Genomic DNA, 14,153 nt, shown 5'->3' with positions numbered 1-14,153 from the left:
ATTGGATAATGACAAATCTTATCAAGGATAAGATTTCCATGGGATAAGGATTATGATTTTCCCTTATCAAGAATAAGGGAAGTGACGATAAATAGGAAGACGACTCGGGAATAAGGTACGATGAAAAAACTATTATTAAATCTTTGTCTTCCTTTTAGACCTTCGGTGACTAACTTGATCGTCGGAGAGCTCTTGGCAGGCACCACACTGGTGCCGTCAAGGTTCATCGATTTTCTCCTCTCTTCCTTACAGGAAAATGGTGTCGTATCGGATCGCGTGGATTTCACCCTCAACAATATTAACCTCTGAAGTTTGGACAAAGTACATATGGGTATAATGTTCAATGTTTATTACTTTGATCTCTCCTAAATTTGTTCATCGGTTGTCGGAAAGTGACTTTGAGCCAATAATAATCTTATATTATAATATTCTATTATATTGTAAATATTTGTTAGACTGAAAATCCACATTACTCATATTATATTATATTGTAAATATTTGTTAATCTAAAAATTCATATGGCCCATGTGTAATTTGTTCAAATCTTAGGGGAGGTTAGTGTAATTTATTCAATTGTCTTTTCATACAAGAGAGCGTCAAAATTGTTATTTTATAAAATTTAGTCAATAGGTCTTTCGGAAAGAAAATACTAAAACTCAAGGAACGTCAAAGAAATAAACATTGAACGATTCATCTGTGTGTAATTTGCCCAAACCTCAGTAGAGGTAAGTGTAATTTATCCTTATTTTTTCAACAATGTTTTGAATTTGAACCATGTCATTATGATTCCCAACCTAAGAAGCGCAGACACTTCTACGAATGTGTTGTGTCTGTCGGATATTAATAATTCATGAACACTCCTGAATACATGTCTGACAATTCATTACCGTGTCTAAAATGTTAAAATATATATTTTTTTATTTTAGAAATTTGGCTGACACATCTTGGACGCTTTGCCAACAAACATCTTACACTATGTCTTATATAAAACAAACACACACATGACCATGTCAAAGTACCTAATGAAAAAAACATACTTCCTATATCCCATATTAGTTGTTCACCTTGATTTTAGAAGTTTTAAGGGGTATGCAATTAATGCATGGTCCCATTTTAAAATTACCAACATATTCTTTTTAGTTTAAATATGTATATTACTAAGTTTGAATTTTTTTGAAAACATAAATGACAATGATGGAAAGATAACATTTATTTGTTTGACTTTTTTAAATGGATAACTAATTTGGAACATCCAAAAAATGAATAGTGGATGTAGGGTGGGCGTTTGCCCATTATTAGATAGTGTTGCATACCTACCTATGTATACCCATTTCACTTCTCATTCAGATCCGATATGGGACAAGTACCCCTTGTAACATTCTCCCCCACCCGACTTTGCAATGAGGGCCACCCTACCTAACCAGGTGGGCTCATCTCCGGGCGAAGGCTCGGCGTGACACCGAATCAAAGATCAGGTCTGGCTTTGATACTAACTGTAACGGGTGGACGTTTATCCATTTACTCAAAATCTTAAGTTATTAGATAGTGCTGCATATCCACCTATTTATACTCATTTCATTTTCCATCCGAATTCGATGTGGGACAAGTACTTACAAGTAATATGGGACACAAATAGTAATTATAATGTGACAAAATATGAGAATAATGCGATGTAAGATATAATTTTAAAATTATAAATTAGTTAAAATTTTATAATTGTTTTATTCAATAAATATATAAATAAAAATTTATATTTATATTAGTCATGTTCAGTTGGTGCCTTATTTTTTTAAAATTTGACATATCCATGTATATGTGTGGTCGTGTTGGTGCTTCTTATCTCTTAACTAGAGAATCGAGTGCCTACCATCGGAAATGAATTTGCTTGAATATCATAGTTGTTTGAGTGGTATGTTTGAGATTTGAAGGTGCTTCTAGTGAGCTCGCACTCGTGCCCTCATCACCATTGGATCACCTGACCGATGTTAGTGAGTTCCCTCCATCACCGTTGAATAATGTGGCTGATGTTGTTAGCCTGCAGTCTAATGGTGATGAGGGTCTAGTGTCACTCTCGGCCTCTAAAGGTTATGTATGTTATGTTTGCCACGTAGATGAACTTACAATAACATTGATTATATAGGCATTTTAGAATTTTCTATACTCGTCCAATTAAGCTTGAGTTGCATTGTCTTGAATGCTTTAAAAATTACATACTAGCTTTGTAAATATGTTAAATATTCTTTGAATATGTTAGAAACCAATTTTAGAATTTTTCTAACGTAGATAAATACACTTTGTATGAATATGGTGATTTATTGCATGACAATTGAACTATAAATGGGGTTGATATCTCAGATAGGTTCCTTTGTCATAATACAATCTCATCACAATTCACTAATTTTAAGTATTAGGGGATATTAATTAAGGTGGATTGGAAGTTGAGAGCCTTCATATTATTCTATATGCTATTTCTTTAATTAATTTGTATTTTTTTTTTAAATAAAAAACAAAATGAAAGGAACTGAGAAAAGGAAATCGTACACAAAAGAGGTTGCTTGTAGGGATGCAACTTGGGTTGGGTAACCTGAATCCAACCCGAGTCCAGCCCGATTTTCACGGGCATGGACAATCATTTTTACAATTAAGATTGGCCTTGGGTTGAAAAATCTCAACCCAAATTTAACTAGGGTTGGCCTTGGGTTAAACTGGTAGCAACCCGAGCTAGCCCGAACCTGAATTCTAATATTATTTTCATATATATTTTTTCTTTTAAATACATTATATATGATATTTAAACTATGATTACTTTTTTTTTTTTTTTTTTAAACTTTTTTTTGTTAAATCTTAACTTATTGTCTGTTAACATTTAGGAGAATTAATTTTCTAAAAATTTATTTGCAATTTATTAAAAATTTACAAAAAGTCTAACTTTTTCTTATTTAAGAGTAATTTAATCTAAAACTAATTCAAGATCATATTAAATTTTCAGTGTAAGGATTAGTCATATAAGTAACTCGAATTAGCTCGAAGTTTTTACTCGGAATCTAAGCCCAAGTTGCAAGCCCGAATTTAAAAATAGAATATAGGGTTAGGGTTGGACTTGAGTTTAACATTTCATATGATGGGTTGGGCTCAAGTTATACTTCAAACCCGCCCAACCCGCCTGAGTTGTAGCCCTAGTTGCTTGCCGTCCCCATTCTCCTTTGTTACTCTAATTCAATAGCCTATAATTAATGGCAAACAACTTTAATAGTTTTACTAGTCTATAAAATCAAAAGACTATTTGTTTTAATAGAAATTCAACCCTCCACTTCAAATTGAGTCATAGAAAAGTTATTTCTACCATTTTGCTACTCTAAATTGCATTTTGGATGGGATGGGACCACTACAAAATATAACCATAATACGATCCACATTAAAAACTTCCAGACATTTAAGAATTATTATTATTATTATTATTATTATTATTTAAATCTAACTTAATTTTTTACTTTTTTGTTTTGTTTGGAAGCTATGGTATTTAAAAGTTAATATAAGACTGAACATGTTGGGTTTGGTGCCCGTACAAGTAGTGTTATGATAGAATTAAACATGTTAAAAGTTATTTGGAATTAGTTCAATTTTTGCCCGAACTAGTCAGACATGATTGTAAATCCAATTGAACCAGTTCAAGAGTTGAACCAGTTGGATTGGGAAGCCAGAACATTGCTATTTTAGAGTTAAAACTGATATGGTAACTCCTTGTAGGCAAGTTAGGGAATACTTGTTCAATAAGAAAGTTGGGTTTGAAAACTCTAAAAATATATATGGGTTTAGGTGGAGAGAGAGAAAAAGATAGAAAATATGTAACAGGTTTAAAGGTGAGTGTTGTGAGGAGAGGGGATAGTATATGTAATTTCTGAGTGTATAAATGTAACGTCAAAAGAGATGATGAGTGAGTAAGTGGAGTTTTGCTGGTAAGTGAGTGAGTTGAGTTTTGATATCTGGTTGTATATTCTCATCCTTGATTCACAATAGTGAAATCTCTCTCCATAAACGTAACTCTAGAATTGAGTGAATCATGTAAAATATTTTGTTGTGCGTGGTTGTATATGATTGTTATCTCAATATATGCTTGTGTTAATATGATGTGATAATGCTTCCACTGTGTAAAGATGAGACAGGGATTTAACTCTCAATAACAACTGACTATTGAGTGGGTTAGAGGGAGTTAATAATCCTTAACAATTGGTATCAGAGCCGGTGGTGGGTTAGAGTCGGTGACGTAGTAGAAAGTAATAAACATTCACAAGGAATGAGGGTTACCTTGAATCCACAAGGAAGGGTAGTTTGAATCCACAAACTAGAAGAAAATTCATAAACAATTCTGAAATATTATTGATGAAAACTTAAATTCAGCTCATGCAATACATGAATATTTATAATAGAGAAAACCTAGAAATAAGACTAATCAAGGAAACTAATCCTAGAAATAAGACTAAAAATAAATTCTCTCTAAAAATTCTGAAAAAATCAAGAAGGAAATATAATCAAATATAACTATTAAATATAAAATCTCATAGTATTCCGACTTCTTTAAGGCCTCGAACAAAAATACTAAAATAATCAACATGCCTCTTATAACACAATAAAATGCGATACGAAGGATTTTAGCTGAAAACCAGCATGACCCACAAGCTAAAGTTAGTGGGTTTTTCTTAAAAGGTAGTTTCTACCCAAAAAACACTCACCTGAGGTCGAAAACAGACTTTTCAAACTACTTGTCTAACTGTTCAGATTTTTGTCCTACATCAGTCCCCTCTATTTGAAAAAAAAAAAACTCGTCCTCGAGTTTAGTTGCAAATAACATGAGGTCTCACCTGCCACAAAATCATACTTTTCATTGCCACGAGAACCTCCAAAACACGACACCAAAATATCTTCATTGGCACCTCTCGGAATAAAAAATTCTTCACTTATAATTTGCTCAAATATCGACACTTCATCAATTTGAAACCCGAATTCTTCCATACCATCTTGGACGTCTGATTTGGAAAAATTATTATCCCACTGATGATCAATTAATTCTTATTGCTCAATTTTAGCATCGAACTTCTTGTCACCATTTTCTTCTTTTGACATGCTAAGGTCCTTTTCTGCATCTACCAACTTGTGCAAAGGAACTAATGTTTTCACATCCTTGACTTCATCTTCTTTAACTATAATAGGTGAAACAACATAATTTTGAACTTGATCAGCCTCAATAATATCATTTGTTACCTTAACAAAAATATTATTACCCTTTGTGCCACTATCTTTTTTGTAAATTTTCTTTGTAGACTTTTTGACAGGTGGACTCTCTTTTCGACAATTTTGATATTTTTGAAACATCAACTCCTCATAATTTGACGGTAAGAAATTAGTCATCAATAGCTGTTTCATCTTGTACCATAACCGCACAGGCTATTTTCCTTATCTCTTCCGGTTAGTGCATATTTGTTCCCACCAAGCTGAAGCCCATCCTTTCAATTTAAGGGCAACTTATTTTCAGGTATCTCAAAGTACTCAAAAAATTCTTCAACTTCTTCAAGTCAGTCCAAGACTTCTTCAATAATAATACTTTCATAAAAAATAAGTAGATCAAGTTTTACCTAAAATTCACGATGGTTGCATCTAGTTCGATCACTGAATCCGAACTCTTTATCTTCGGAATAATCCATATAGGCTGGAGGCCTACGCGGATAAACGGGAACATAACCCATATTCGGTTCACTGCGAGACACATCATCAAAGCGAACTTGAATTGAACCATGAATATGGTTGCCACCAATTCCAAAACCAATTGCTATGAACTGATCTTGAGTATGCATGGCTGCCTAAAGGGCCTTCACTTTGCGATCATTGTTGGCAAAGTGGGTGCTACCAAAATGAGCAATCATCATCACCCCAAGGTAAATGAAGGCTTTGATACTAACTGACGTAGCGGAAAGCAATAAATATTCATAAGGAACGAGGGTTACTTTGAATCCACAAGGAAGGGTAGTTTGAATAGACAAACAAGAAGAAAATTCATAAAGAATTCTGAAATATTATTGATAAAAAGTTAAATTCTACTCTTGCAATACATGAATATTTATAATGGAGAAAACCTAATACTAGAAGGAAACTAAAAACACAAGAAAACTAATCCTAGAAATAAGTCTAAAAATAAATTCTCTCTAAAAATTATGAAAAAATAGAGAGAAACCTAATCAAATAAAACTATTAAATATAAAATCTCAGAGCATTCTGACTCATTTAAGGCTTCAAATAAAAATCCCGAAATAATTGGCACACCTCTTGTAATACAATAAAATGCGATTTCGGATTTCTAAACAAAGGTTTTCAGTTGAAAATCAGCATGGCCCACAAGCTAAAGTTAGTGGGTTTTTCTCAAAAGGTAGTTTCCACCAAAAACCACTCCTCTGTGGTCAAAAACGGACTTTTCGAACTGCTTGTCTATCTGTTCTGATTTTTGTCCTACATTAGCCGGCCTATGGTTGGTCTTGAAGATCAGTAATAGAATATTGATGTGAAGTTTGTTAGAGCAAAAGGTTGATCGTGGGTGCTTTGGAGATTCAGAGTTGATGACACGAAGGTATGAGATAGGTTTGTAGACACAAGCTCACGGGGAACAAGTTTTGGGGACAAGTCAGAGTGTGGGTGCTAGTTCTCAAGATGGACGAGCATGGTGTGAGGAATGACGAGGTTTTTTCTAAGCCCCGATAAAGAATAATAAAGAGTGAAAAAGAGAGTTTTGCTGTTTTGAGCCAAAAAAAACAATTGATGAAGATGAGTTGATTGATTGGTGGGTTGCCACGCGCAAGCATGCACAATTGAACAACAATGGGGATGATGGATAATGTTTTGTTTAAAGTGGAGAGATCTTCAGTTGAGGTGGAGTTATGAAGAGTTCTTTACTCGAGGTGGAGTTATGGAGGAGCTCGTGAAGACCGAATTCAAACCAAGGTGGAAATTGTTGGATTTTGTGGTTCGAATTTGGTGTGTAAGTATTGTTCTGGCAGAAGTGAACATGTTCAAATTATTTGGAACCAATTTAAGTTTTGTCAAAATCACTTGGAAATGATTATAACAGTTGAACAGGGAAGCCAAAAGACTGCTATTTTAGAATTGAAAACTGATATGGTAACTCCTTATAAGCAAGTTGGGAAATACTTGTCTAATTAGGAATTTGGGTTTGAAGACGTTGTAAATAGAGATGGTTCACAGTGGTGTAGAGATAGAAAAAGAGAGAAGAGATACAAGGGGTTTAAGGGTGAGTGTTGTGAGGAGATAGGAGAGTATATGTAATTCCGAAATGTATATATAGATGTAGTGTCAAAAGAGATGATAAGTGAGTAAGTGAGTGAGTGGGGTTTTGATATCTGGTTGTATATTCTCATCTTTAATTCATAATAGCGAAATCTCTCTCTCCATGGACGTAGCCTTAGAATTGGGTAAAGCATGTAAAATATTGTGTTTGCGTGAATATGTATAATTATTATTTTCATGTATATTTGTGTTGATATTATGTGATAATGCTTCCACTGTATAAAAAATTATGGAAGGTTTCAACCCTCAGCAACAACGTATTGTTAAGTGGGTTGGCGGAGCTAATATCCGGACACATGGTCTTAGACAAATGACTTGGAGTTGGTAAGTTATCACACTTTGATTTAACATCAAACAATCATGTACAAAATGAACGGTTATCAAGAAAAAAATGTCGTATACGAAGAATGATGTACTACTGAGTGTTGTGATACAGATGCTATTGTTTTTCTTAATTAATCATCCTTAAATTCAATTCACGTTTGCAGAATCGTTTAACTGAGACTAAAAATTACAGTATTCCAATTCAATAGTACTTATGAATGCACTAACTACATAAGCATGAGCTCAATAAGAGCGCATTCATGATATACTTCCATAACATATTCTCAATTATCACACTTTGAAATGTATACTTACGAAATGATGTTAGAGGTGCTGGCATACAGGGAATGATAATTGACACTTTGAAGTATATGTTAGAGGTGCTGGTACACAAGGAATGATGATTGACACTTTGAAATGTATACTTCAAAAAAATGATGTTAGAGGTGCTGGTATACAAGGAATGATGTGCTACTTAGTGTTGTGTATTTTTTATTTTTTTCTAAAAAAAAATATTTTTGGAGATTATCTGGAACCATAATTCGACTACTCTGAGGTATGGATTTAGTGAGAACACTCTCACGATAGACTTGCTCTTAATTTAACAAGTGATACCCGCTTTCTCATTTAACTATATTAGCGTCGCTGCTTGATGTGGAAATATGTAATACTTGAGGGTATCATGCACAATTATAAAAACTCTCAATTTACGTTAGACACGAAAAATGAGGAATTTTTAACTTTGCCGAGAACACTACACAGTAAATACCAGGACATTGCGTACTTCCTCCTGCATCATAGAGTAGATGATAATTTTAGTGTATTTATATTAGTTCCGTGCAAGCAAAACCATACAAAGATCATATGTGCTGTCACTATCTCTTATTTTTGAAGAAACCAATAAGCTAATTGGGCACTTAACTCGAATGTCAATTAGCAGGCTGATTTGACAATGCCAATTACTACTTCATGACACAAAGTTTGGCCAATTGGCCTAGGTGTTATCTAACTTATCTCTATCTCTTAGAGTGCGTTTGGAAGGGTTGATTTGAGAAGGAAAAAAAAAAAAAAACACACAACAGAAGAAAAGAAAAGAAGAAGAAAAAGAAAAATGAGGAGGGAGGATAGTGTGAGAGTGTGTTTAGGTAGGTTAAGTGAATAGAAAAGAGAAGGGAGAGGTAGAGAGGGATCCCTCCCTATCACTCGTTGACTTTCTCTCCCAATTTGAGAAAATAGAAAGAGAAATGATAGTGGAGTAAGTTATAAATTATTAATACCAACAATACCCTTTAAAAATCAACATACTGAAATGTAATTCCATTTATGTCCCAATTGACTTCCATCTCCACTCTACTGTTAGTACTATTCTCTCTGATGCGCCATTGGATTCACTCATCCATAAATTCGTTTCTTGAATATCAATGCCAGTGACTTTGTGCTTTTGTTTGATCTAAATTAGTTAAAGAAAGAACTCAAGTATTCTTGATTTATTTTCTATATATATATATATCATACATACATATTATATATATAATATTGTAATTCTGGATGTTACCTTTTCTAAATAAATAAAAAAATTGTTCATTGAATTTGACGATTAATGTTCAGTAGGGTAGCTGTGTTGTGAATTTGATTTCTTGAAATCATTTTGTTAATTTCTTTTGTTGTGCTTAAATTAGTATCCAAAAGTTAGTTTAAGTTAGTTTGGGTACTATAACTGTGATTTTATCGTTTAATGTATTATTTTTATTTTTTACTTTTATTTTTACCCATGACATTAAACTATAAAAAAAAAATAAGATTTTGGAAATGAATAATGTATGAAGTGGTTATGAAAGGGTAGGACAGTAATTTGGTCACTAACTTTTCATTGCTTTTCTCTCTATTTTATTCAAATAAGAATAACTATCATTTCTTTTCTTTTCTCCCCTATTTATCCAAACACAAATAAAAATTATTATTATCTTTTATTTTCTCTCTTAATTAATACTATCATTTCTTTTCTTTTCTCTCCTATATCTACCCAAATTTTGTTTTGTGCCTTGTCAAAACAACATCCGATATATCTACCCAAATTTTAAAATAATAATAAAAAAAAGAACCTGAAGAATGAATGGCATAAAGACCTCTTCTAAGCTATAATATCCGTCTTACTCCAATATATAAAATCATCAACAATAATACATCTCTCTCCCTCACACACGTATATACATATATTATATATATTAGTGTCTACTTCAAGTGTTACATCTATGTTTTTGCACCAAAAACGTAACAACACCACTTTCTCCTATTATAAGTATAAGCAATTACAATCGTAATTAAGAGGTAAAATAGTCCATCTAATATCACATCGATCTCATAAGTAGATGTGTTTATCCTCTACATGCTTTTTTAGATTTATTCGATAATCGTGACTTACAGATTAAGACGTGTCGAGTCAAGGGGTATAAAAATACCCGTTTCACCTCTCAACCCACGTTTATAATATACATATATATATATATTAAAAAAAAGGTGTGATGTTATTATATGTGCTTAAAATCTATGTGAGTAAAACTTCTTGGTTCTTGCATGAAGGACCAAAGCTAGTAATGTTCCAAGAAAACAAAGTGAGCCCCATATGATGAAAGTTGTTTGGTAGCATTCCACACCCATGCATCTCCCATCTCTTTCATGACTTTCTTTGCGGTAAAGAAGAGCTGCCAAGTCACCAAATAGAAAAGACCCTATTGGGATGTTGGCCACTACAATGTTGTGATTCACACTGAAATTTTGTATCCCAAATAGCTCTGTGGTTGTGGAGATGGAGAGAGAAGTTATAGCACCAGTACATATACCTATAATGGCGGTACCCAAGTAGAGAGACATGTTGGTTCTGCTGAGAAGCAAGAAGAATGCTCCTGACATTGGGGCCATCATAGCTGCAATGGATGCTGGTCTTGAGATCATATATTTACTCCTGAAATAAATGAAGATCACTAGTGTTACAATTGTAGGGTTAATAGTTTCAAAAAAAAAAAAAAATAAATAATAGATCATTACATACAAATGGTGTTAATGACCCATATTTATCATTTGATAGAGTCAAAATCTCATAGTTTCGAAAAAATGAAGACATAAAAAAATACTGTTTACCCTCAAAGAGGTACCACTTTTGGGCGCATAGGTACCACCTTTTGTGCAACACAAAAAGTGATACTTGATGCAAAAAAAGTGGTACATATGTGAATAAAAGTAGTACCTCTATGCTCAAAACAAAAGTGATATCTGATGTATAAAAAGTGGTACTTCCGTGCATAAAAAGTGGTACATATGTGTCTAAAAGTGGTACTTTAGTGAGGGTAAGTAGTGTTTTTCTATGTTCATATCAGCATTTTTGTCAATTTCATTTTTTCAAAATTGTAAGACTTTAATTTCATTAAATGATAAATATGAATCATTAGCACCATTTATTTATAATAATCCAAAAAAAAGAAAAAATTGACACACAGTGAATCCGACAATTAAAAATACGTCATATCATCATTGTTGGTTGTTGAAAAAGTGAAAACGTGACACGTTTTTAATTGATAGATGTGTTGCAAAATCTAACAGAAAAGGAAATAAGAACATAAGTAAGAACACAACTTTATCCTAAACTATGTTCACGGAGTCGCAAAGATTTTACTATGATGAATAGTAAAACAAAATTACATAGTAAGAAAAACAAAAAAACAAAACTATAGAGTCAAAATGATAACTACCATCCCCTCAATCATCACCCTGACAATACTTGGAATAAGGTGATCGAACAGTATTATCAGGCGCTACACTTTCTTCTCGAGATGTAAGCTTGGAGATGCTTTGAAAGTAAAACTACTCCATCTTTAATGTATCAACTACCAAATGGGCAATAGCCCAGCTTGTACAAACCCTTCTTCCCAATGAGAGGTCGGAGGTTCGAACCTAGAGGCATGGGTGTGTGTTTGCTTAATCCAAAAAAAAAAAAAAAAAGACATCTTTGTCAAGCTAGAGGGAGAAAGAGAAGGAGAGTACCTTGACAAAAAGTAGTCCACAAGAGAGGGGATGAGGCGACCAAAGAAGCCAAATGAAGACGACAATGAGACCAGATAAGAAGTCTTGGAGTACCCACGAGACTCAGCTATTTGTCCCAAGTTATTGAGAAACACCAACCCTAGTGTTGCACCAAAAAGATACACAAAGAAATACAACCAAAATTCAACCCTCTTCAGCATCACCTTCACTCCAATCTCCTCCATCACACTGCCCTGATCATGGGCTTCTCTATTCTTACTACCCAAGTTACCCTCTTCATCTAATTTCACCCCATTCTCTACTCTTTCCACACTATCAACTTCTTCTATATTATAATCACACACTCTTCCCTCCCTTCTAATCAAGCATTTCTTCTGTAATCTTTCCATGAATTGTTCGGCCACCTGAATCACAACCGGAGCTACTAGAAACAACGCCAAAACTATAACAACCCTCAACGGCGACAGCCCACTTGATCCCGAATCCAAACTGCTGACCACCGCAAATGTTCCTGTGGCTATGGTGATCACAAACATTACAATGAAACCAGCTTCTATTTTTTTCGACTTCCCAACTTTCATATTCTTAACTACTGGTGAAGTCACACCACAAACTATCAAAGGCGAAATGGAGTTCAAGAGAAGATAGGCCTTGGCTTTTTCCATGGGTGAAGAAAGAAATAGAGCATCGACAATAGCTGTATATATCTTAGCACTTAATCCTTGATAGCTAGTTGATAACCCCACGGCGAGTTGCCGGTCCAACGGGAAGTTTTGAATGGTGACAATGTAAGAAACTGTGTTAATCCAACAAATGCTGTTTCCAGCCAAAGCAGTTAGTAACAAGACATGGCCATAAGATAGAGTGAGCTGGTTTATTAGGAAGAGGTATTGCACTCCATAACCAATGAACCCTAGTAATGAACCAATCATTAGGACAACCCAGAGGGGCAAGTGAATGGCTGCAAAGCCTGCGAACCAGCCGAAGAGCTTCCCGGCGTCGGAGGCAAAAGCGAGGTTGTTGAGTTGGAGCTGGGAAATATGGAGGAGGTGCTTCAGCTGAGATGAGTATGCAGGGAAGTTAGAGTTGGTCCCATTTATGGATTGAAGCCATATACAACCTAACAAGCTTAACCATTGAAGAGACATTATTTGGAGCTTGGTTAATATGGAATTGGAGTGACGGGCTTTTTTTTATTTAAGGCAGATATGTGTGTGTGTGTGAGAGAGAGAGAGAGACTGTTTAAGAGTTAAGAAGAGTAGTGAGGGTTTGTGGTGTGTGAGAAAGAGAACTAGCTAGGTTGAGAACAAGTCAGGTATGGTATGCTGGTGATGGTGAAAGACACACATGTGGTGGTGGTGGTGAGTATAAAAATGTGGTCATTTGATGGCCATATATTACCTTTAACATTTAATAGTCTTTGTGTGTACGGACAAAAAACAAAAACATTATGGTTGTGAGAATTGAAATAGAAATATAACATCACAGCAAATGGTGTTCTTGTGGTTCACTTTGTGCCATTGCCATAAGGTAATTAGGTGCACCTTATATATTAATTGAGAGAGAGAGAGGAGTCAGCAACAATTAAGAAGATGCTCTAGCTCTCTGTTTCATAATTTGTTGCCGTGGTCCAGTGGTATATAATAAAGAGAGTATGAATTGTGTTTGTTTTGGACTCCCAACGTCATGCGTAAGTCATAGTTACATGTAGCAAGGCCAGCCAGATTATTTTGATCTATGCACCGATGGGGATCATATGGGATTATTCTGATAATTGTGGAATTCTCAAGCAACATGCATTATTTTCTCATTAAGACTTCGTTCTAACTAATTTACGAAATTCGTGTAAGGTATTTTCACATAAATCAAGTAAAATTTAAACTATATTTACGGATTAACTCTTAAAAAATTATTTACCTCTAAAAAGAATCAATCATAAAACTTCATCCTTCGTACCGACAGCAAGTATTTTCAAATGAGACTATATCTTGGAGTTTCAATGCTTATCTCACTGTAATTTTGTGTCAGTTACGCCCCAAAACCATATTAGAATAAACATATATTAGATGGGCTCCACTTAGATATTTTTCCAATTATGACTGCTGATTGGTGGAGATTGTTTATTGGAAGCAATTTGTCAAACTTCTTGACTTTTACAAAAGAAAAAAAAAAAAATTGAATTGTATGAATATCGGTTGAAGTGGCAAACTGCGTTGTGAGATTTGAAAAAGATTTATTATACGGAGATTTATTTGGAGGTTATTTTTGTTAGTGTTTCAATCTCCCAGTCATAATTGAGTAATTGTGACCTGAAATCAGATGTTCAAAACAAGAAAAGCACATCTCAACATACAAAAATAAGACTGTATATTTAATGCTTTCTACATCTCGAAATAACGTTAGCTTTATGCATTGAGTCTACCATTTTCAATTAAATTGAT

The 14,153-nt window shown here is 34.0% G+C and overlaps 1 protein-coding gene across 1 annotated transcript; it reads right to left on the bottom strand.

The window, feature by feature from the left end:
- Window positions 1–9,946: 9,946 nt before the first annotated feature.
- Window positions 9,947–13,036, bottom strand: LOC132306479 (protein NUCLEAR FUSION DEFECTIVE 4). The gene is made up of 2 exons (XM_059803869.1): window positions 11,713–13,036; window positions 9,947–10,636 (listed from the first exon to the last, which is right to left on the bottom strand). The coding sequence occupies exons 1-2, from the start codon at window positions 12,858–12,860 to the stop codon at window positions 10,213–10,215; spliced, it is 1,572 nt and encodes a 523-aa protein (XP_059659852.1). The 5' UTR covers window positions 12,861–13,036; the 3' UTR covers window positions 9,947–10,212.
- Between the last annotated feature and the right edge of the window lie 1,117 nt (window positions 13,037–14,153).

Source organism: Cornus florida, unplaced genomic scaffold (genome assembly GCF_030987335.1).
Source record: "Cornus florida cultivar Cherokee Brave unplaced genomic scaffold, ASM3098733v1 CherokeeBrave_3.0.0_Hap2_Chr05, whole genome shotgun sequence".
NCBI lineage: Eukaryota > Viridiplantae > Streptophyta > Magnoliopsida > Cornales > Cornaceae > Cornus > Cornus florida.
Note: the sequence above shows the minus strand (reverse complement) of the source record. Positions and strands in the feature narration are given on the sequence as shown.

Coding starts and splice junctions, on each gene's coding strand:
- LOC132306479 (XM_059803869.1), bottom strand. CDS start 12,860: ATGTCTCTTCAATGGTTAAGCTTGTTAGGTTGTATATGGCTTCAATCC. Junction 10,637..11,712: donor GTGGACTACTTTTTGTCAAG/GTACTCTCCTTC, acceptor CATTTATTTCAG/GAGTAAATATATGATCTCAA.